Source organism: Anolis carolinensis, chromosome 6 (genome assembly GCF_035594765.1).
Source record: "Anolis carolinensis isolate JA03-04 chromosome 6, rAnoCar3.1.pri, whole genome shotgun sequence".
NCBI classification, from domain to species: domain Eukaryota; kingdom Metazoa; phylum Chordata; class Lepidosauria; order Squamata; family Dactyloidae; genus Anolis; species Anolis carolinensis.
The window spans coordinates 111,652,383-111,677,150 of NC_085846.1; the positions used below are offsets into that span (position 1 = coordinate 111,652,383).

The window sequence follows — 24,768 nt, forward strand, 5'->3', positions numbered from 1 at the left end:
ACAGAATCATGGGAATGGTAGTTTGGTTGTGAGAAACTATAACTTCTATGATCCCATAGTGTTGAGACATGGCAGATAGAAAGTGGTGTCAAAACGCATTCATTATACAGCTTAGATTACGCATGAGTAAACTTTGGCCTCCCAGGTATTTTGGACTTCAGCTCCCACAATTCCTAACATTCCTGGTGTAGATGCTGCCTATGTTTAATCATGTTTTAATAAGTTGTGATCCTTACTAAAATTTAAAATTTATATTTTTGTTGCATCATTTTTTCTTTTGGAAGAATGGCAAGATATAAGGCAGGGATTTTCAACTGTTATATTAACTTCAGAGTTCATTATTATTCATTTTATGTATTTGCATCTCGATTTGATCTCTGTGATTTGAGACACAAGCGGCTCCCAACAATTAAAAAAAATACAACTTGAAATTTCCAGCTTATGAATATTAAAATAGAATTAAATAAATTGGTTAAAATAACTTTAAAAACAGTTTGCAATACTATACAGCACCTTTTTCAATTGCTCTTTTTATTAGTACTGGTGTCTCTTTTTACTAGTATTGGTGTTTTAATGTTTGTTCTGTTCATTTTAATGTTTGAATTAACAAATTCTATGAATATATATATATATATATTAATATATAATTCTAGTAATTGGTGTTTTAATGTTTGTTCTGTGCATTTTAATATATGTATTAACAAATTATATGAATATATATAATTCTAGTAATATAATATGTATAAATTAATTATATAATCTATATGTTATATAATTCTAGTAATATATTATACATAGTATATTATTATAGAGTACATATATTCTATAATATACTATGTATAATATATTATACATAGTATATTATATATTACTATAATTATATAATATATAGATTAAATAATTAATCCCACTTCAAGTCATGAGGAGAGGCAAGTAACAAATAAAAATTATTATTAGTTCTAGTAATGTATTACTATAGTGTAAAATAATATATATTATATTATATATATATATATTTCTAGTAATATAATTGTTTTATCTAAGTATTATTATAATACATATTATAATCTGTTAATGTATTATGTTATATATAATATATATCTAATCTAATCTAATTTGGTTTTATCTGTTAATGTATTATTATAACATAATATATATTAAAATATGTTAATGTATTATTATGTTACATATATTTATAATATAAATATATAATTCTGGCATAATTATTTTATCTATTTATGTATTATATGTATTTTTCTGAGAACTTTTATTTTACCTTCCCAATTTTTGTTTGGATATATATGTATGTATTTTTATAATATGTAATATATTATTATATATTAATATATTAATTATATATTAATTAATATATAGGGGCCGGGCTGTGGCGCAGGCTGGTGACCTAGCAACCCAAAAGATAGTTGCATCTTTCAAGTAGGAAATAAGGTACCACTTATAAAGTGGGGAGGCAAATTTACGTTGGAATGAGGAAGTGTGGTCACCGTGGATGATGAAGCAGCTGCTCCCCCCTGTGGCCAGAATCGAACATCTCCTCAGAAGAAGGTTAAATTGCCTCTGCGTCTGTCTGTCTCTGTCTCGGTTCTATGTGTATATGGGCATTGAATGTTTGTCCTATATGTATATAATGTGATCCGCCCTGAGTCCCCTTCGGGGTGAGAAGGGTGGCATATAAATACTGTAAATAACTGTATATATATATATATATAGAGAGAGAGAGAGAGAGAATAATCTGTTAAGTATTGTTATTTTATGTATATATATCTCCAGTATATTTTATGTATATATATATCTCCAGTAATATAATTGGGTTTTAACTGTTTATGTATTATTATAATGTATAATAATATATTACACATATATTTCTAGTAATATAATTGGGTTTTAGGTATGTGTCTTAACTACATTGTACCCCACTTGCAAGTCGTGAGGAGAGGCGGGTAACAAATTATTACTACAGTATATTACCATTATTATGGTATACCTTCAATAACTGACTAGTCTTTCCTTCTTCCTGGGGAGGACAGTGGCGGCCCTGCTTGGCGCGGCCTTGTTTTCCTGACTGGTGTCGTGAGGTAAAATTAGGCGGGAAAGGACTGCGAGGGCGGCGCTTGCTCTCTCTCCCTCTCCCCTCCTCCTTTCCCTTCCCAGAAGCGGGTGATGGCGGGTGTGTGGGGCTCCCGCTTGGCCCGGAGCCACTTCCTGGGCGGCTTCCTCTGCGGGGCCACAGCCTCAGGCCTGGCCGCCATTCACCTCCTCAGGAAGAGGCCGAAACAGGCCCCGAGCGATTCTCTGACAGAAAAGCCACCGAAGCCGCCGCCATTGTTGCAAGACGGTAAGAAAATGAACTGCGCATGCGCAGTGGCCGAAAGAGTGTTTTCCCCCTCTTCGTCGCTCTTCTCTTTTTTTCCCCTTCAAACAACTGCATTCTGGGTGTTGTAGTTTAGCGAGGCTCAAGAGCCCCTTAGCTGAGGAGTCTAAGCGCCCTTCCCTAAACTACATGTACCAGCTTTCAATTCGGCGTTGGGTATGAATGGCTCATAGAAAGGGGGCTTAGGATTTGAGAAAGAGGAGGAAAAGTTTTTCTTAAAAAACAAAGGGGGAACCTCCAATTCAAACCACCATGTTTCTTTTTAAAAATCTAAACATATACAGTAGAGTCTCACTTATCCAACATAAACGGGCCGGCAGAACGTTGGATAAGCGAATATGTTGGATTAAGGAAAAGCCTATTAAACATCAAATTAGGTTATGATTTTAGAAATTAAGCACCAAAACATCATGTAATGCAACAAATTTGACAGAAAAAGTAGTTCAGTACGCAGTAATGCTATGTAGTAATTACTATATTTACGAATTTAGCACCAAAATATCATGATTTTGACTACAAAAATGCGTTGGATAATCCAGAACGTTGGATAAGTGAGACTCTACTGTATAACTGGACCACATTTGGCACACAGAACCCCCATGACCAATAAGAAATACTGGAGAGATTTATGAGTACAGTAGAGTCTCACTTATCCAAGCTAAACGGGCCAGCAGAAGCTTGGATAAGCTAATATCTTGGATAATAAGGAGGGATTAAGGAAAAGCCTATTAAACATCAAATTAGGTTATGATTTTACAAATTAAGCACCAAAACATCATGCTATACAACAAATTTGACATATAAAGTAGTTCAATACGCAGTAATGTTATGTTGTAATTACTGTATTTACGAATTTAGCACCAAAATATCACGATATATTGAAAACATTGACTACAAAAATGGCTTGGATAATCCAGAAACTTGGATAAGCGAGGCTTGGATAAGTGAGACTCTACTATATTTTGATTTATAGGAGTTTTGATTTATAGGAGTTGTAGGTACTGGGATTTATAGTTCACCTGCAATCCAAGAGCACTCTGAACCCCAACAATGAACCTGGAACTAACTTGACACACAGAACACCCATAACCAACAAAAATACTGGATGTCTTTGGAGGGATGTATAGGAGTTGTAGTTCACATATCCAGACCAGACTATGAATCCAAACAATGATAGATCTGGACCAAACTTGGCATGCCCACCGATGATGCATCCAGAGCAAACTTGCCCAACATAACAAACTTTTAAGTGCTGATGGAGTTTCTTGGGGTTAACCTGGTATGATGTCAGTTGTAGAAATCCACAAATTTATACATTTTCTACAAGTGAAAAATTGACTTTTTCAAATAACCCAGGCAACATCGGGTACCCAAGATAGTATACAATAAAATACAAATAATAAAGCACATTACTATAAAATACATACATTAGTATGCATGGTAGAAAGAATAGAATGTAAATTTAAAATTCATGTTTTACAATTGACTGGGTAGGCCTGCTGGAAGAGATGCAAAATTATATATTGCATTAATGTGACACTTCATGACCTTGAGAGGTGTGTGTGTGTGTGTGTGTGTGTATATATATATATATATATATATGACATTTTAAAATAAAAAATCAATAATTACATATTCATTTGTAGATAAAAATATTTTTGTTCACTGTGTCATCACAAGCGAAATGTGGTTTTGTGAGCCGTGTGTGTTTGAAATTTTACCACCCTTGTCCTAGACTATTTTGTAAAATTCTGAAAGATAATTTCTGAAGTAGGTATCTGTAATGTACATATGTATATACCTTATACGTATGTGCATTATATATACACACACACACACACACACACAAAAGCAAATACACATACTTCGTATTCATGCAAAGTATACTAATGACTATTTCAGCAGCAATTGCCTTAATACATAAAAGAAACACATATTCAGTTCTTTGTGCAAATTATATATTGCAATATATATACACACACAAACACACACTTCAGAACTATGGGAGGTGTATGTGCATATGTGTGTGTGTGTGTAATTTAGTATAGCTTGCATTAATGTGATTCGTCAGGACCATGGAGATATGCTAGTTATGTTCCAAAACACATCCAGAAATGATATAACACAAAGAAAACTATAGGTTTTTCTTTAAAGTATTTATGTTACTAACAATTACTGTTAAAATGTGTTAGTTTCAACACATTTGTCTTTGTTTGAAAATAATAGTAAAACTTTGAAAAGGCAAAAACAATTATTTTACCATGGCACAAAACTCAAACAAAGCAACCTATAGTTTGCTCATAAATTGTTAAATATAAACTGAATTAAAAATAGCACCAGCCTACTTTCTCCCTGCAATCAATGAAAATCAATCAGTTCTGTGTTGAGAAAGTGGTTTTCTCTGGCTCACTCACACCAGTAGTTAATTGCTAGAAATGAAATATTTCTTCATTTTATGGTGGCTTAAGTGTATCTGTAATACTGTTATCATAAAAAAAAATCAATTTGATGTGGTGGGCGAAAGGTTACAGCGCACAATAAATTGACTGTTTTTTACATTCAAAACAGTGAATGTTTTAAATATTATGTGATGTGAAATGGTTTCTGTTTCAACCACTTTCAGATTCTCTGCATTTGGGTGAGCACTGAGGTCCCATCTACACTGCCATATAATCCATTTTCAGAATGCAAATTAACTGCATTGATGGAATAAGTTTTTATATTAAAAGGCAGAGACAGTTTAGTTGAGCCAGGTAGGATGCTTGGCATCGGCATCAGCCATAAGCAGGTAGCAAAAATCAAGAGGGGTGAACGTGGGCCAAAGTTGTGAACTGCTCTTTGAAAACCGTCATGACCAACCATTTTTGGTTATTATTTTTACAGAAAAGGTTCTTAGGGAGTGGGCTGGGTGGTACATGAGGAGATGGGCCTTCACTGTATTCTGTGCTAAAGCAGTTCTGAGCTTTAAAGGCAATCTCTGCCACTTGGAATTTTGCCCAAAAATAAATTACAAACGCATTTATTGTTTTCCTTCTGTTTCTGGTACTTATAGATGTACAGCCTCATAACAACAAGCAGAAATTCAGCAACTTGACCCCTTTCCAGCTCTGTATTTTGGTGGCAGGGAAAGCAAGAGCTACTCAATCCCTGCATGGCGCAAAGCACTAAAGGCATAGCTCTAGTCTATACGCCTGAAGTCACACTGGTTAATTTTGGAGATAAATACTCAGTCAAAAATAAGGCTATTACATTCAAAATTGATTCCGGTTCTCACAGATGTCATATATTTTCCATCATCTCTTCTTTGGGTGATTTTCTCCTCTATATTTTTCTCTTAGAACCCCTGATAGAGCCTGTGCTGGAAAAATATGGATTTCCCAATGCTGGAACTCAGGTCAGATATTATACCAATCATGCACTGTCTTATGATCAGGCGAAACGGGTACCTAGATGGGTGATTGAACATATTTCCAAGCAGAAGACCTTAGGTAAGTAAACTATGTATCTGTGACACTATTGTGATTATGGTAATTTATTTACAGGTTGAGTGGTTCTTATTTGTTTATGAGAGATAGACCTGTTTAGGGCGGACAGGTGCAAAAGAGGGCAGGACTCCTTAACCTTGTCCTTGTCTTCTCCCAATGTTTACCAGGTGATGGGAGCCATGCTGGCTTTGATCTTGCATTACTCAACACCATAAATGTTTTAGAGGTGCTAGCTCCTCTGTACAAAGGACTCTTTGAGTGTGTGTGTGGCCTGCAGGCCCAAAGAGCCCATGACTGCCAGGGCTTGCAGCAGAGCTCTGAGCGCCAATTGCCACTCGACGCTCAGCTGCAAGCCTCGGCAGTCATGGGCACTTCGGGTCTGCAGTTCACACGCACACTCTCTTAAAGAGAGTCTCTTTCCAAGTTACTGTGTGTTGAAAAGTACTGGGGGGGGGCTTGCTATCCATTTAAAAAGATAATGGAGCCTGGAGAAGAGCCAAGGGTTGCAAAAACAGCATCAATGAGCCACACTTCATTTTGCCTATCCGGATTCAGAGACAGAGGTTTATCCCACCAACACTAACAATTCAAATGAATGCTGGAGAGAGCCTGAGAATCAGTGAAATGGTGATACCCTCTAGCCCTAAAACTGAGGGGAAGGGGAGCATGGGAAGCCCGCCCATTGTCGTCAATGAGACGAAAATCAGACGACCAAACGGCTACCGTTCCCACTTTTCTTTCATTTCTCTGCTTGTTCCATTTGGCGAGGGATCTCCTGTATGGTGCCAAATGAATGAACGGCATGAAACAAAAACATGGATAAAACAAATGAGACAAATTTCAGACCCATGACTAGTAAATACCCATCCCACCCAGATCCCAAAACAAATATACATTTATACCAAAAGTAAGAATCTGTGACGCCCCTGGCTGCGAGAGCACTGGAAACCAATACACCGAGGCCAATAAACAATCTAATATCTTTATTAAGGAATTAAGAAATTAAAACGAAAGCAGAAGGTATAGTTTATCAATAGACCTTCCAGGAAAGGTCAAATATAGTCCAGTAATATATTGTCCAATATATAATATTAGAGTTTAAAGTTTGTAATCCAAAAACCGAAACGCACTCAACTTCCAAGCAGTTTGAGTGGGGAAATGTCCAAGTCTTTTCTAAAGTTCAAAAGCAAGTCCAAGGCAAGGAATTGAAGACAAGACTGGATACACGGCACGACAAGGCAAGGCTGGAATCACGACAAGACAAGAAACACGGCTAGGCAAGGCACGGCAAGGCTGGAAGGAAGTGGGCTTAAACGCAGTCCACACTTGGCTGGAAGTGAAGTTAATCCTCCAAACTGACACGTTGACTCCGCGCTGGCTAGCCAGCGCGCAGAACTTTTAAGAACTTCGAATCTTCCCTCGGAACAGGTGTCTCAACTGCTCTTTTCCCAAGGGAAAAGAGCTAGAATAACATCTTGACCAGATGCAATCCTCCCTTAGAATTCTCAGGGGAAAATAGGTTAATCAGCAGATTCCCTTGCTGCTAATCGCGTGCTTCATCTCCTGCCAGCTTTCTCCTGTCTGTTAGTTTCCACAAACATCTTTCTATCAAAGGGAGGAGAACTGGGAAGAGAAGACTCCATTTCAAGGCCCTTTTTAATGAGCACTGAACTAGAATTGTCAATAGGAAACATCTGGAACGGGGCAAAGTCTTGCTGAATTGGCACTAAACCTGTTTCCTCATCACTGTTGTCCACAATGGAGTCAGGTTCATGGCCCAAGGGTCCATGGGACATCACAGAATCCAAATACTCTTTCATCCACACTCAGCTGCACATGTCAGAATTTTTATCTGTGAAATATTGGAAAGTATGTGTAAATTCCGGGTACGTACTCTGAGCTCATGCAAGTAAGAAGACATTGTTCTGAAGAATTTATTTATTTGTTTATTTACAGTATTTATATTCTGCCCTTCTCACCCCGGGACTCAGGGCGGATCACATTGTACACATGTAAGGCAAACATTCAATGCCATATAACATAGAACAGAGACAGACGCAGAGGCAATTTAAACCTTCTCCAGCTTCCTGAGGGTATGCTTGATTCCGGCCACAGGGGGAGCAGCTGCTTCATCATCCACTGCGACAGCAACTTCCTCATTTCAACGGCGGCTGGGTGATTTTTATAATGTCGTAAATTAGCCTCCCCACATATAAGTGGTACCTAAATTTCCTACTTGATAGATGCAACTATCTTTCAGGTTGCTTAGGTCAACAACGAGCAGGGGCTTTGTTTTTATTTTGATTGTCGGGTGCTCACCCCGACACGGGCTGGCCTCGAACTCATGACCTCTTGGTCAGAGTGATTTATTGCAGCTGGCTGCTAACCACGTGCTACCTTGCACGTGTATTCTATAACATATTACAATGTCTTTTTGATTTTGCATTGTATGTGTATATTACATCATATTATATTTTAGTCACTGGGTTGTTTTCTTGTTCCTCAGGCAGTGCAGACAGAAAACATTGCAAATTTAGACCAGATCCTAGCATCTCTCCGATGTTCAGTGCCATGAATGAAGACTACCTTGGGAGTGGCTGGTCGCGAGGTCATATGGCACCAGCAGGAGACAACAAATACTCACCAGTAGGACTGATTCATAACTTTTAGGGTTTAAAAAATATTTTTGAGAGAAGAAGAAGGAAAAAATGATTTTCAACATGGCATGTCCAGCAGTTAGAAAAATGGCAGTGAAGTAGAATTCATTATTCCTGAATCTATCTGGGGGCTTTCTTGTTTCTCTCTGAACATGGTCAAATTTCTCAGGTTTTGTAATTAGCTCATAGTGAAGGGGATGAAAAGGAATGAGTGCTATACTTTGAAAGGTAAACTGAATTTGAAGAGCCTGATCTTGAAATGCCACTCACTATGTAACTGAATGATGACAGGGCATTGTTCTGCCTATAAATGTCCTTGTTGGTTGTTGATAGCTAAAGGAAGAACACGTTAATATTTGACCACTTTATTCTGCCTAATGTACTTAAGTAAGTGTTGACATTCACCCACAATTCAATTACAATTCTTTTTCTTATATAGAAAGCTATGGCAGAGACCTTCTACCTGTCCAATATTGTGCCTCAAAACTATGAGAATAATGCTGGATTCTGGAATAGGTAAGCTGCTGCTACATTGCTTATATGCAGTATATAATACAGTTTTGCAATGGATCTGTTTATAAATGTTATAAAGAGACTTCAACTCATATTGGAGCATATGAAAAAAAGAAAACGTTAGGAGTAGTTTAATTGCAGATCATAACAACCGTCCTGTTCCTCCCAAACACTTTTGAAACAGGGCTTAATGTCCATCAGTCAATTTTTCCATCTTAAGTGTGCTAGCATCATGTCTTATGGATCTTGGGACAGAGCTTTTGCTCCCCTTTAGCAAATAACATTTTTATAAAGAACCCTTATTTTGACTTAAGAATTTTTTTATTCCTGGTGCTTCTCTACCCTAGAGGGGAATATTGGCAACAAAGGTATGGATTTAGCCCGCAATCATAGAATAAAAGAGTTGGAAGAGACCACATGGGCCAACTCCCTGTCCAACTCCCAGCCATGCAGAAACAGCACAAGCACCCTTGACAGATGGCCATCCAGCCGCTGCTTAAAAGCCTCCAAGTTAGGCACTTCCACCAGACTCCAAGGCAGAGAGTTTTTCTCAGATGAGAGTCCAACCTACCTTTATTGAGAGATTGGATGTTGTCTTTTTGTGGCAGAGTCTGACATCTAACAAATATCAGAATAAATTCAGAATAAATTTTCCCATGAAATAGGAAAAATGGGGGAATTGTCTTCTTTACCATAATGTTTAATTCTGGTCGATTCATAAGGAAAATGTTCACACAATGTATCTTTGTCTGTTTCTGCAGTAACCCTTCTTGTTCTGAGCTATCACATGGATGAGTGTAGTCCCTGCCCATACTGCTTGCTTGCTTGCTTGCTTGCTTGCTTGCTTTCTTTCTTTCTTTCTTTCTTTCTTTCTTTCTTTCTTTCTTTCTTTCTTTCTTTCTTTCTTTCTTTCTTTCTTTCTTTCTAATGAAACAATTCCAAAAGTCCAAAATTTAGATCTGAAATTGCGCAATTCCTGAATAATAACCTTTCATTCAAGAGGATTTATGGTGAGAAAAGAGTATTGACACACATTTTGAGACCCCCCACAGGAATGCTCAAACTTTGACATCATTCCAACGATCTAACACAGGGGAATCTGGCAGTTCCCATCCTACATGAAAATAAGCACCTTTAGCTGTTTCTGTGCGAATTGGGAGCTCTGAAGACAGTTGCTCCCCGACTCCAAAACTCTCAGTTTCTACACACTTTGAAAACTGTTTAAAGACAGAGTCCCATGAGGAACTGGCAAAAGTAGTCTTGTGCCGTGCAATAGGCTCCTTGGAACTTCGTCTTCAAACTGTTTTTACAGTATGTACGAGGATTGAATGAAAAGTAATGCCTCCACTTCGTTACTTGGGTTTGGATGGGAATATTTTAATAAATCAAACGCAGAAATAATCCTTAGAATGTGTTCTTTAACTACCACTATTCACTTTTCCACATAATCACCAGACAATTGGATACATTTCTGCCAACAATGAACAAGTTTTCTGAAGCCGACATGGAAGAAGTCAACACTCTGTTTCTGCAACCAGTGTCTCATAGTTCTCTCAATGTCTTCATCAGAAGCATAATGATGTCTTTGCAGATCTTCTTTCATTATCGAGAACAGATGGAAGTCAGCCGGTGCTAAATCTGGACTGTATGGAGGATGCCGTACAGTGGTGAGATCCACTGTAGTCTGGCATTGTCATGCTGCAGGAAAACATTTCCTTTTTCCTTTCAGACCCTTGTTAGCCATTGTTTCAAAGTTTGCAGGGTAGTGATGTAACGCTCTGAATATATTGTTGTTCCACGTTCAAGAAAATCAACATGGATAACACCATCTGCAACCCAGAACACTGTAGCCATGATTTTTCCAGCTGATGGCTGTGTCTTGAAGTTCCTGGCAAATTTCAAGTCTGTGCATTTTCATTTTAGCCATCAGCATCCTGGGTACCCATTGTGCACAGATCTTCCGATGACAAAGCAAAGCATAAATGTGACCTACACGTTCTTGTGAAATGCCGATTATGCTTGCAATTTCTCTCTGAGTGATACGACAATCATCCGTCAACCTTTTGCTTGTGAAAGTCGATGGTTGCTGTCACAGGATGTCCAACTCTGTTTGTCATGCAAGTCAGTTGTTCCCACCTCAACATCTTTAAACTTACTCGCCCAACTATGCACAGTACTCACATCAACACAATCACCATAAATAGCTTACATTCTCTGATGAATCTCCTTTGGGATGACACCTTCTGTCAAGAATTCAATGATTGCATGTTGCTTAAGTCACATTAACCGACTGTCTGCGCAACGATCCATACTTCGCACTTTAACAACACAACCATTCAATGCTAAGGCTTCCCGCCAAATGGAACTGTAGAGGAGAGTCTACTGAACAAGCCAGTACCTGGAGCATACCAGTACTGCCATCTGTTGAGGAGTTACGAAGGTGGAGGCATTACTTTTCATTCAACCTTCGTAGAAACAGGGGGGACCCTGCATCTGATGAGGTCCTAATCTCCCAGTACTGTTCTCTCTGTCTCTCTTTTGAATGTTTGATCTTCTGTTCCAAGAAATTCATCATCCAAGTTCTGGCTTAGGGTTCTGTAGTAGATTACCATAATAGCAATCCAATAGCTTTTCTCTGCTTTTACCCAGATGCCTTCAACATGACTTCCAAGATTTAAGTCATTGATCTCTTCACAAGTGTAAATATCCTTGACATATATTAGCTATACCTTTCTATTACTACACTCTGATCATGAGGCTCATCTCACCAGGTTTCAGTGGTGCCTACTATGTCCTATTTGCTTTCCTATAAATAGTTGAGTTCCTTTATAGAATTGATGTATTCTTATAGTTCTTTCACTATTCCTGATTATCAGCCAGAACGCACCAACAGCCTATGTATGCAGTGAAGAAATGCAGCCAATGGCAAGCTGCAGTCACGTTCAGCATTATTCCAGGGTTCAGATATTTATTTATTGAGATCTGTAGTCTCTTTCTTCCCGAGGACTTACAGTTCATAATCATTTAAAGAAGAGAAATCCAGTGAAATGGAATGAAACTCAATTCATTACACACTGATGACCAAAGAAATAGAATTAGCTTGCTTCAAGAAGGGAGAGCAGTTTGGCAACAGTCTCAGTTAATGTAGATGAGATCGTGAAACGTTCTTGCCTGCCACTTGGATGAATGGACTCTTTTCATCAAGGAGAAAACAAAGGCATGTGTACATCAAGTGACAGGATACGAACAAAGTGCTGTCTGCTAGCATTTGGAAGCTGCAAGAAAGAGCTGGCTTCTTCAGTGCTTCTGCCATATGCAAACAAAGAATCTTCCCCAACATGCAGACCAAACAACAACACAAACATAAAGCAATTAAAGAAAGTAGGAAATGTAAAGCAGAGCATGCAATTCTGAATAAATCAGCAAGTGATTATTTGGCGAAATACTCAGATGGATACCTTTTGCCATCTGTCCTTCTAGCTTTTTGAGGTAGACACAAAATTTTGTGGCATCTTAAAAGCTATATATTTGGCATACTCTTTCAAGGTATTGTAAGACTCTGTGCTCCGACGGACTAAGATAGCTACCATTTCAGAACAGTCATGCTGGGGAAAAAATGAATATTTTAGTATTGTTTCATATGGCTCGAGTCTTGAAATGATCCCTTTACAATGTGATTTGGGCCAAAGTCCAGCATGTCTGGCGTATCATCACAGCACAGCAAAATTCTGTTTCCTGCTCTTCCTCCTGTACTCTTTGGAGCCTTATGAAAACTAGCTCTAGGTGGTTTCTCTGGCTCCTTGAAGCTTGGACCACATACTGGGAAAATATAAAAAAATAAACAAATACACATTTGGCTCTGGCTTTTGAGGTCCCGGGAAGGAAGACCATCACTTTCCTAATTTGTACTCAATTCTCCTGTTCTGTAGAAGGTCTATACTTGATATTGACCTTAGAATCTTTGTGCACAAATCTCACTGGGATTTGTCCTTTTAAGATTAGATTTCTCATGCATTTGCTCTAGTAAAGGTTTTGGTTTTCTTTTTGATGTGTACAAGTGAAAAATATTCCAAACAAGTTTAGCTGGAAGAAAAAATGCAGATGGGTTTTGTTAGTTGTTGGTACAATCCTTTCACAAAGATGAAAAAATATGAGAAGATGCCTGCCAGCAAATGGAAATGCGGTGGCTTTTACCTACTAAGGAAAAAAAGAAAAAGAAAAAATGTTAGAAACAGTAAAAAAAAAAAACAACCAGGAAACTAACCTGTGATTATTGCAGAGCGAAAGTTCCACGTAGTTGAAAAATTAATACTTACACTTCCCAGATTTCTGGCATACGTGTACTCTTTATGCTTGATTTCATATACAAGGAAAATGTTGCACTCTTTTCCACTTGCTTTCCTTTGTTGTAGACATCGTTAGAACTAACTCCAATTTCAGCTTCCCATCTGTTTACACAGTCTGCTTGATATATTTATAGAATAGAAATGTATTGCCGAGAACTGACAGAGAGGTTTGAAGACATTTGGATCGTTTCAGGACCTTTGACATTGCCTCAGATGGAAGGCGATGGGAAGAAAAGAGTTACTTATCAGGTAAGCAGTTGGCACCGTGTAAAACTAGCCATAATGTTTGGGGGGACAAGTTCTTTTCAGTTTGATTGGGTTTTTCTTTACTCTAATTCTCTTGTTGCTGTGTGCCTTCAAGTCATTTATGAGTTACAGCGACCCTAAGGCAGGGTTTTCTTGGTATTATTTGTTCAGAGGGAGTTCGCCTTTGCCTTAGTCTGAAGCTGAGAGAGTGTGATTTGCCCAAGCAGGGGCCTGAACCCCATTCTCCAGAGTCCTGATCCAGTGCTTAAACCACTACACCATGCTGGCTCTACAGATTTTCTTATTATTGGTACTGAATGCCATCTTGCGTGCATGAAGAGAGTATGATTTTAAGGAATCAATGTGACTTTACCATTGAGGAATATTTTCCTTCTATGCAGTCCTTGCCTGCTGGATACAAATATGGGATTGCACACATGGAGGAGGCCAGTGGCCTCAGTCCCTGAACTTACGTCATGTCTTTTGAGGAGAAGCAATGTCACATTCTGGGTGACAGACCGTGGGAGCTGAGCACAGAATCAAACCAGCCATGCCTTGTGGGCATGGAGTAGACCAAAGGTTCTCAAACTCTGCTCCTCCAAATGTTTTGGACTTCAGCTCCCACAATTCCTAACAGCTGGTCAGCTGTCTGGAATTTCTGGGAGCTGAAGTCCAAAACACGTGGATGAGCAGAGTTTGAGAAACGCTGGAGTAGACACTAGTGTTGTGCTTTTGTATGGAATTGCTGTTCGTTTTGTGTAGTTTCATTCGTTTGGTCTCATTTTTGTATTTGTTCCTGCTAACAAAAATGGGATGCCTATACGAACAGAATTTTCGTCTGGCTTATGAAAAAACCAAAATAATTTGGAACATTGGCTGCAATGGGACAGCTTCTGAGGCTCCCCCCCCCCCCCCCCCCGGCTTGGCTTTTGGGCTAGAGGGGTGAAAATCGCCATACACAGAGAGAGTATTTTGACCCCTTTTAGCCCACCAACTTTTAAAACGTTTGGATCTTCCCCAGAGTACTATTGTTATTAATATTGTTATTATTATTAACACCCATTGGCACACATCGGATGTAATGGGGAGGCACTCCCCTTTCAGACTCAGCTTAGGGTCCCAGGATAGCTATCGCTATTAATATTCATATTAATATTAATATTATTAAGACCCATTGGCACAAATCAGATGTCATGGGGACAGTCCCCTCTCAGACTCAGCTTAGGGCCCCAGGATAGCTATCGCTATTAATATTCATATTAATATTAATATTATTAAGACCCATTGGCACAAATCAGATGTCATGGGGACAGTCCCCTCTCAGACTCAGCTTAGGGCCCCAGGATAGCTATTGTTATTTATATTCATATTAATATTATCATTAACACCCATTGGCACACATCAGGTGTCATGGGGAAGCAGACCTCTATCAGCCCTCTGTCAGTACATGCTTATTGTTAAGGTGCTGAAATGAAATGAAAACGAAAGCAAGCATGATGACTGTGCGGCTTTCATTTTCGTGTCGCCTCTCGTTTCCTACGAAAATGTCTTCATTCGTTTTGTGTAGACGAACGGTTGAAACGAAACAATAGCACGAAAGAAACGAAGGAAAAATTTTCATGCTAAAAGTATGGAAATAGATTCTGGATAGAGTGCTGTATAAAACAAATCAGAGTTCTGTTTCCAGAACAGTGACGCCCCGTGTAAATGATGTAGTTAATATTGTAAATTGCTTTACCGTGTTTCCCCGAAAATAAGACAGTGTCTTATATTATTTTTTACTCCCAAAGATACGCTAGGTCTTATTATCAGGGGATGTCTTATTTTTCCATGAAGAAGAATTCACATTTATTGTTGAACAAAAAGAATGAACATTTATTATATACTGTACAGTAGTTGTCATCACAAACCAACATAACTAAACCAGACAAACTGTGACTCCTGTCAAGAATTTCTTGTTACTACCATTATTTCCATATACAACTGGTATGTACATTTACCAATCCTGCATGCTATGGTGTTTTGTTTGACGGGCGCCGGACATGCTTCCAAACAAAAGCTTTGCTAGGTCTTATTTTCAGGGGAGGCCTTATATTTAGCAATTCAGCAAAACCTCTACTAGGTCTTATTTTCTGGGGATGTCTTATTTTAGGGGAAACAGGGTAGGTGGGCTTGCTAGGATATAAAATACGCAAGTTCTTTTTATATTTATTTAAAGCAGGGGTGAACAGAGGATTGCCCACAGGTCACATGCAGCCTGGAGTGCTGTTTTCGTGGCCCGCACAGATTCCTCAGAAAAATTCAAAAATAATTTCTTTGCTTCAGAATTCCAAAAAATTGTCCCAAGACGAGGTAGAGCACAAGGGTCAAATTTTTTTTCCAGTATTTATTTTGGAACAAATAAATATTTTTTGGCTCCCAAAAATTGGGACTTCTTTTATGTCACAGAATGTCCCGCTAAGGTCCAGAAATGCCTCCTCCCTCCAAAAAAGTCCCCATAGTTGGGGTCAAAACATGATTTGTTTTTGCAGAAACATGTTCTGCCCACCAAGTAGCCACCAGTTTTCTATAGTTGCCCACCCCTAATTCAGAGCATATATTAATATGCTTTAGCATAATTTATTTTGTTAACAGTAACTATAAAGAATCCTGAGAAAGTATGCAGTTCCATCTTGGAACAACTTACTCTGCTGCCATTGAATGTTGCTATGCACCTTCAAGCCTCTCTTTATATTCAGATGAACATCCTTCTCTCTACTTAGGATAAAAGTAATTCTCAAAAGATTGATTTTTGTATACAATCCTAAAATTTTAGAGTTTGTTCTGCACTGCTAAACAGATTTATCATTTATATGTAAATGCATTTTCTCATTTAGATTTTTCCGAGATCTCGGAATGGTTACTTTGGGAGTCTAGAACTGTAGTCCAAACTACAATTTTTATAAATACTGGATTTTTTTTTCTGCTAATGGTTATGCATTGTTAAAATCAGCAGTGATATTTACTGGTTTTAAATAGTTGGCTTTATAAACTTTCAAAAAGAAATATCTGGGGAGAGAAGAGACCTCCAACCCAAGGTTTGGTGATAGCATTTTTCTTGTTCGTGTTTGTACTGAGTTGCTGTTTGCTTCCATTACTTTGGGTATTAATATGTCTAGTAGAGTCTCGCTTATCCAACATAAATGGGCCGGCAGAACAGCAAAATGTTGGATAATAAGGAGGGATTAAGGAAAAGCCTATTAAATGTCAAATTACACTACGATTTTTCAAAATAAGCACCAAAACATCATGTTTTACAACAAATTGACAGAAAAAGCAGTTCAATACACAATAATGTTATGTAGTAATAACTGTATGTACAAATTTAGCACCAAAACATCGCAATCTATTGAAAACATTGACTACAAAAAATTGACTACTAAAAGGCAGAAGGCGTTGGATAATACAGAACATTGGATAAGCGAAGGTTGGATAAGCGAGACCCTACTGTAGCTTCATATCTGTTATGATGGTGTTGTTTCATCTGTTGGTGAGTTTGGTGTATCCCAAATATAAGGCCTCAATCTACATTGATGATAGTACTTACTTTTTCTGCAAATGTAGACTGATGACCACACTTGGTATTTGCAACAGTTGCAGAATATAAATATATGTCTGGAAACGTTAAAAAAAGAAGAAAAAGAAAGAATGCCAACAGGAAGAATCTGTTCTGTGTCACTGAAGAGACAGAAACAGGTTTTCCATCTCCTACTAGAGCAAATCAGTATGACAGCATCTTGTTTTATGCATTGCTGCTCTCCAGAGAGCGTTGGTTTGGCGTTTTCTTTTTGTCTGCTAGCAGATTTCTGCTTCTAAATGTATCCTTTTACAATCACTTTTCCTCCTACGCTTTACTCACTCAAGCTGAGACTGGATTAAATGCATAATTTAGAACTTTCTCACCCAGTGTTGCCACAATCTGGATTCCCCCCCCCCCCTTATATTTGTTTTATACTTCAGTGAAAACAACTTGTTTCAGGGAGTTTCAGTGCTAAAATAGTTACACGGGTAGCCACGAATCTGTTTCTAGCTAACTATGTGTTGCATCTCTACTCACATGGGAAAACTCAGTGAGACTTATTTGGAGACTGATAGGCAGTCAGTTTGCAGCGTACATCTGTTACTAAACACCACAATGCTAAAACAGGAGGCCTGAATGCTGATACCCATATTTTCTTTTGATACGGGAAAGGTACAAGCTGATTTTATTTGTCATTTTTTAATGCATCCCTATTTTTTATAAGAACAAATTCAGGGTTACAAAAAAAAATTTTTTGTTTATAATTTTTTATTGAAATCATTTAAAAATATTACCATAAAACTAAGAAAAAGAAACAGGCTGTCAACATTCTTAATGTTATATAAGAAAATCTCTGACCAACTGCATGATGAAAGTATATTTGTCTAAAAGGGTTCCTAGCAAAAATAGCTTTCTGACTTCATTTACTGCACTATGCAACGAAACTTGAATTTTTTTCTGTTCCTGGTTTGAAAGTGTTATTTCCTGTTTAATTGTGCGGCACTTTGAAAGCAGTTGTTCTACTCCAGAAAACTTTGTTTTAGTGACTGCTACAAACTAGGTTGAATTGTTTGAGACTCTATGAGATATGCATTGAAAAACTATAGAAAAATGTGCTGTGGGATGTCCTGCAAAAACCAAACTTTTGCAGTTTAATAAACTTTTTCCATGTTTCTATGATAGCCTGCAGTGGCACTACAGGTTAAACCCCTGAGCTGCTGATCTTGCTGACTGAAGGGTTGGCGGTTCAAATCCTGGGAGCGGGGTGAGCTTCTGCCAACCTAGCAGTTCAAAAACATGCAAATGTGAGTAGATCAATAGGTACTGCTCCTATGGGCGGGAAGGTAACGGCACTCCATGCAGTCATGCCGGCCACATAACCTTGGAGGTGTCTACGGACACCTAAGCTCTTTGGCTTAGATGAGCACTAACACATTAGGAAATGACATTTATGACCCAAGAACAAAAATCGTGCTACAGTTTCATGGATCAGATCTTGTCTTCTTCCTCTGGACTTAACAGCTTTATAACTATGTTAAAAAATGAAACTTTGGGGGAAAGGGGGCATTTTTTTACTAAACTGCCCCTTATAGTAAGGAGAGGTTTTTCCTACAGCAAGGACAAAATCTAAATGGTGTGTGAATTAGTTGATTAAGCACACATATTAATTAATATCTGCCCAGTTATTCAATTACAGATACTCAACTATGTTTGCCTTCTTTGTTAATGATGTTGAATTAGTTAATTCACTTTGTTTCCGAAAGGTGAAAGGCATATGGATGATGGGGATTACAAGCTGCTAACATGAAACCCCAGAGTTTGCTCATTTGGAGGACGATCAAATACCCAACTTAAATTTTGAACTCTTGTAAGGGAAGGCTTGATTTTTGGAAAAGATTTGGAGTTTGTTCATTTGGGCACACTCCATCCAACTGGGGAATCCAGCATTTTGTAATTGGTTTAAATTATTCTTTTTTTTTCAAAATGTATAAGCAATAATTTTATATTTAGACACATTTAAAAAAAATCTGTGTATGATATGTTATATTGTGAAAGAATACATATGCAACCAATACCAAAAGTAGTTTAACACAATCAGTCCTAGGGGAGGAATTTACTGACCTTCCTCAGAATGTATCAACATTTCTTTCTTGTCTTTAAAAAATATATACTTAGGGCATAATTTGTTGGCTGCGGATAGGAAACATGGACATTGGGCCCATGAGTTGTAGTGCATGTAATTCTGCATCTCATTGTTATCTGCTTTGTATAACTGCTGAAAATGAAAACCTAGAACAAAACATGGGGATTCTAAGGTCATCCAGAGTAGTAGATGCAGGGAACGCTGTGGATGTAGCGTATCTGGATTTCAGTAAGGCCTTCAACAAAGTTCCCCATGACCTTCTGGTGAACAAATGAGTCAAATGTGGGCTAGGCAAAACTACAGTTAGGTGGATCTGTAATTGGCTGTAACTGGCTAAGTGAATGAGATTTTGGCCTGCATAAAATAGGAGTCTAGTGTCTAGATCAGGCATGGGCAAACTTCGGCCCTCCAGGGGTTTTGGACTACAACTCCCACAGTTCTTAATAGCCTACTGGCTGTTAGGAATTGTAGGGGTTGTAGTCCAAAACACCTGGAGGGCCAAAGTTTGCCCATGCCTGATCTATATCCAGGGAAGTCAGAGCTACATCTCTATTCAGCCTTGGTCAAATAATACCTGGAATCACACTTTGTCAAATTCTAGGCATCACAACTGAAGGGAGATGTTGACAAGCTGGAATGTGTCCAGCAGCGGGTGACTAAAATGATCAAGGGTCTGGAGAACAAGCCCTATGAGGAGCGGCTTAAAGAGCTGGGCATGCTTAGCCTGCAGAAGAGAAGACTGAGAGGAGACATGATGGCCATATATGAAGATGTGAGGGGAAGTCATAAGGGGGAGGAAGCAGGCTTGTTTTCTGCTGCCCTAGAGGCTAGGACGCGGAACAATGGCTTCAAACTACAGGAAAGGAAATTCATCTGAACATTAGGAAGAACTTTCTAACTGTAAGAGGTTGTTCAGCAGTGGAACTCTCTGCCCCAGAGTGTGGTGGAGGCTTCTTCTTTGGAAGCTTTTAAGCAGAGGCTGTCGCACCGCAGGTTAGCTTCACCTTGCTAAATACTCCAGACTGCACACAGAATGTAGTCTTTTTAGTTTATTAGAAAATATAAAAGGGAAAAGTTCTTAAAAGGCAAAAATACAGTTCCAAAGAATTAGTTGCAAAGTAGTTCCAAGAGATTATTGCAAAATAAAGCCATCCAAAACAATGCAGGAAATCACCAGAGCATATAAGGTCCCATAACATGAATAACAAGGCAAACATCAAAGTCCCAAGACACAAACAGCAAGGTAATCCAAGAGAACTAGAGATCTTGATACTTGGTTGGCAAAAGTTGCTTTGACAAAGATCTGCCTCCAAACCCCTGGCTTTAACAACAAAGCATGAAAGCATTTCTCTGACTTCTGAACTCTTGCTTGTTAGCTATTCTTGCACTTTGTCTAACCCGGAATTCCAGATGGTCAACATGATCCAAAGCTCCGATCTCATCATTGCTATCAGGGTCAAACAGCTCCTTAGTGCAAGCAGTTTGCTTAGTGGTATCAGTCTGAGAACCATCCTGTTCTGAGTCTAAATCTTGCACCTGGCTATTTTCACTTTCATCAACAACATTCCTAGCAGTGGGAAAATGAACATTCACACACTGCTCAACCTCATCACCAACAGAGTCATTTCGAACTGGATTCTGAACCTGAATTCCATAATCCTTATCAGAATGCTCTTGAACCTGAATCCCAGAATCCTCAGCAACTTGAGGATCCAGCTGAGTCACAACAAGTGCTTTGAATGCGATTTCCTGCTTCTTGGCAGGGGGTTGGACTGGATGGCCCATGAGGTCTCTTCCAACTCTATGATTCTATGGTATTAGACCAATAGATACAATTGTCCATGCAATTCCTAATTGATATTTAGTGGTCATAGGAAATGGTCCATAGGAAGTGGGCCCTAACAGCTTTAAAAAAATATTAGTTCATTCAAATGTATTTTCCTTTGTGTATAGAGTTCTATCATGATCTCAAGGACTTTAGAGAATTCTTGAGGAAGAAAAGGTGACCGGACCACGAAGAGAAGACGTGTAGATGTTGGCTTAATGCCTTTGACAATATTACCTCTGATGCAGTGGAGATTGTCTAGGCTTGGATAAATGTATGCTGGCATCTTAAGTCTTTGTAGAATTTGATTTCTATTGACCGCATCCTACAGAAGTCTTAGGTAATTGCCATTTCTCAGGCAAAGCTCACTATGACAAAAGCACATTAAATCCCAGTGATTTTGTTTACTGTGGTGGCATGGCGTCATCCATTCACTAGAGGGCATTGACTCCTCGAGACCTTGATAAATTTCTTCTTACAATCTGCCTGTTCCTGTTGGCAGTAAAACAAAGTTCCTCCTTTTAAGGTGTCTTTCTTCATTTGTCTGTTTTGGTATAACAGGTCCAGCTGGATAAGGGTTATACGATATTGTACACAAGGTTGCTAAAATGCCAGGAACACTTTATCTTGGGAGATGTTTGGCAAAGCTTTAACTGTCACAGTTTGTGTTGCCCATTGGGAGAAAAACTGGATGAAAGTGTAAGAAAGGCTGGGTGAAAAATGAACTTGCTTTCCATGGCCAACCTTCTCCCCTTTTCAGAAATCCACAACATTTGTCTTTTTAATTTTTAAAAAATATATATTATTTAAGTTTATTCTTTTAAAAGCATCTGCATTAGAAAATTAGTGCCTGTTTTGTGGCATAAAACCACACATTTCATTACCAGGATATAAAATACAAGTTGAACAACCTTACTTAGCTCACTTATTTCCAGATAGAATAGTAATGATTTTTGAAAAAGTTAAAAAGAAACAGAATAGCATCACTTTATCTGTAAATTATTCCCTGGAAGTTATAATTGATTAATAAAGAGTTACTGAATTTGTACAACAGGAAATTAAGGAGGCATCTGGTTATGTTTTAGATGACTTTGGTTCAAGGGAGAGGAAAGTGTGGCCTGTGTGCAAGTGGTCCCCAATTTCCAAATATGTAATAATAATAATAATAATAACCACCACCACCACCACCACAACACTTCATTTATATTCTGCCCTTCTCCCCGTGGGGACCCAGAGCTGATTACAGTGTAAACAGATAAAGGCAAACATCCAATGCCTTGTTAGAATACAATGAGACACATACACAAACAAGGCAAAGGCTTCTCCTTTCATTCCCGGCTTTGGAGGTAGTGCTCATCTCTGGCTCTGGGGGAAGTACTCTTCTCCATTTCCATTTTTAAGCCAAGGAGCCTGCATTGTCACCTCCTGGTCGTGTGACCAGCATGACTACTTGGAGGGTCTTATGCCTTACCCGCCAAAGTGGTACCTATTTATCTACTCACATTTGCATGTTTTTCAAACTGCTAGGTTGGCAGGAGCTATGGCTAACAGTGGGAGCTCACCCTGTCCCATGAATCTGATCTGCTATCCTCCAGGTCAGCAGTTCAGCAGCACAAGGATTTAACCTGTTGCTCCACCGCGGCCCCTCTATCTATATCTAACTGTAAGCCCCTCCGATCCCCCTGTATCTATAGCCTCATCTACACTGACCATTCAATGCAGTTTGAAGCTAGCTTTAAACTGCAGTGGCTAGACAACAAATGGCCACGAGAGTGCACAAAAGAAAGCCTTTAATGCACATCATTCCTACCAACTTTTGGAAATCTTTGGAGACATACTGTGAGTATTACAGCTGTGTGCATTACCTTATCCTCAATCAACTTTTTCTCCCACAGCCAGACCCCAAATTTGCATGCAAAGCAGCCTGCTTTGCAAATCTTCTTCTGATTCTTTCGTTCTGTCATTGCCTCTTTAAAGCTTGCCCTTTGCCTGACACACACATTGTTCTCTCTCAGATATCTGCATCTATTCTATCAGATATGATATTTAGCCTTGTCACCTTAGGACGAATGAGTCAAGTAGTAGCGAAATGTGATTACAGCTTGACCTATCACTTATCTAAACAACCGAGGGAGAGAAAAGTAAAGCTATGAAGTGTTACAGACAATGTGAGGGCTAAAAAGAGTCAACAACAACAATTCATTCCATAGCTATGCCGGGACAAACATAGTCTTTGCTAATGCACATCCAGGAAGCTGAACTCACCAAGGAATTAAAGTTGCCAGGCTAAAAGGAGCAACTAATAGGCCGCCATGAACTTGGAAGCTATCTTTTGCAAAGGGACATGAACAAATAAGGAGATCTGGGCTGCTGTAAGGAAGCTGCAAGTTAAGCCATGCTGGCCCAAGTAGAGAAGGAATAAGAGCAAAGATCAGTCAGCTGTGTGAAATGCTTGGTTCTGTATCTACTTGGAGTTCAGCTGAGAATAACAATGTAGTATTGCAAGAGAGGACACAGATGTGCCACTTCAGTACCCAACAAGTCACATGGCAAATGTACACGTCATACTTCCAGATGGTTTTTGGTAGTGTACCTATCAAAGGACAGCTCTGTGAAAACTAGTGCATTGTTTTCAGGTTTGTGTCACCCGCAGTATCATCTTCATGGATATTTCCTTGCTAACTAGTCTACAGTGTGAATGACAAAGCCTAGTAGAACCCCTCAGTGGTTGTCTTTCAATATTCCCACAGCAGCTAGCTAAAAGGTGGCACCCATGGACAATAATGGTCAATTAGTTATCGTGAACTTTATAGAACCAGTGAGTCTTCCTATTGCACTAAAATATTTGGAATTTGCTTTTTTCTTTTCATTCTGATCAACAAAAAATGTAGACCCAGTCTACACTGACCATTTAATGCAAACATCTTTCATTGCCTTGCCATGACATTGGAGCATAATGTGGGACAGAATCACAAGAGTCAATTTTGTCTATTTCCTTTTAAGTTGTGTTCATTAATTGTAGCAAGCCACAGTTCCCATTAAAGGCCACAGTTGTTCTCTGTCCTGGCTGTGCAACAATTTTTCCATCATTTGTATGTCAGCAGATGATCACAAATCAAAACAGATGTGAGCATAGATGGTTTGAGATTGTTTCGCTTCACTTACCATGAAAGCATATGTTTCTATCTTAGGCAAGCATCAAAAGAAGCAATATGTCAGATCTATATGGTGATGACTGATGTGAACATTTTCAACAGTGTTAACTACTAGGTCTGGATATCCACTAGATGTCGCTCAGGCTTCAAATATTTAGAGTCCCACACTTTCTTGCTTGTCTTCTCAGATCGAAAGCAAACGTATTCAAACACGGCTTGTTAGCACACTCATTTTTCAACTTCCTAGGACTGAACAGTGATGCAAAACAATGCATAGTACTTCTCTAAAGAATGTACTACAGTCATGGAAGGTAAATATTGTAGAATAGTTTGTATAAATAAAGTTTTGTTTCTCCATTCCTGTGCCACGGTGGATAAAGTAAGAGAACCCATTCCTTTACTATTACAGCATTCACAGCAAATATTCTGGCAGAGGTGTGGGAGGACCAA

General features: G+C 38.7%; 1 protein-coding gene and 1 long non-coding RNA gene across 3 annotated transcripts in view; one reads left to right on the forward strand and one right to left on the reverse strand.

Annotated features, from left to right (window-relative positions):
* LOC134292570 (uncharacterized) overlaps window positions 1-2,136 on the reverse strand; it is a 64,009-nt gene extending 61,873 nt beyond the window's left edge. For both annotated transcript variants that reach the window (XR_009999811.1, XR_009999812.1), the window contains exon 1: window positions 2,003-2,136. This is a non-coding gene — a long non-coding RNA (uncharacterized LOC134292570). The remainder of the gene's footprint in view (window positions 1-2,002) is intronic.
* The window catches only part of exog (exo/endonuclease G), a 28,132-nt gene continuing 5,439 nt past the window's right edge, over window positions 2,076-24,768 (forward strand). The window contains exons 1-5 of the mRNA XM_003227809.4: window positions 2,076-2,353; window positions 5,728-5,877; window positions 8,381-8,520; window positions 8,971-9,047; window positions 13,525-13,639. Coding sequence (XP_003227857.1) covers window positions 2,179-2,353; window positions 5,728-5,877; window positions 8,381-8,520; window positions 8,971-9,047; window positions 13,525-13,639 — 657 coding nt within the window. The 5' untranslated portion in view covers window positions 2,076-2,178. The remainder of the gene's footprint in view (window positions 2,354-5,727; window positions 5,878-8,380; window positions 8,521-8,970; window positions 9,048-13,524; window positions 13,640-24,768) is intronic.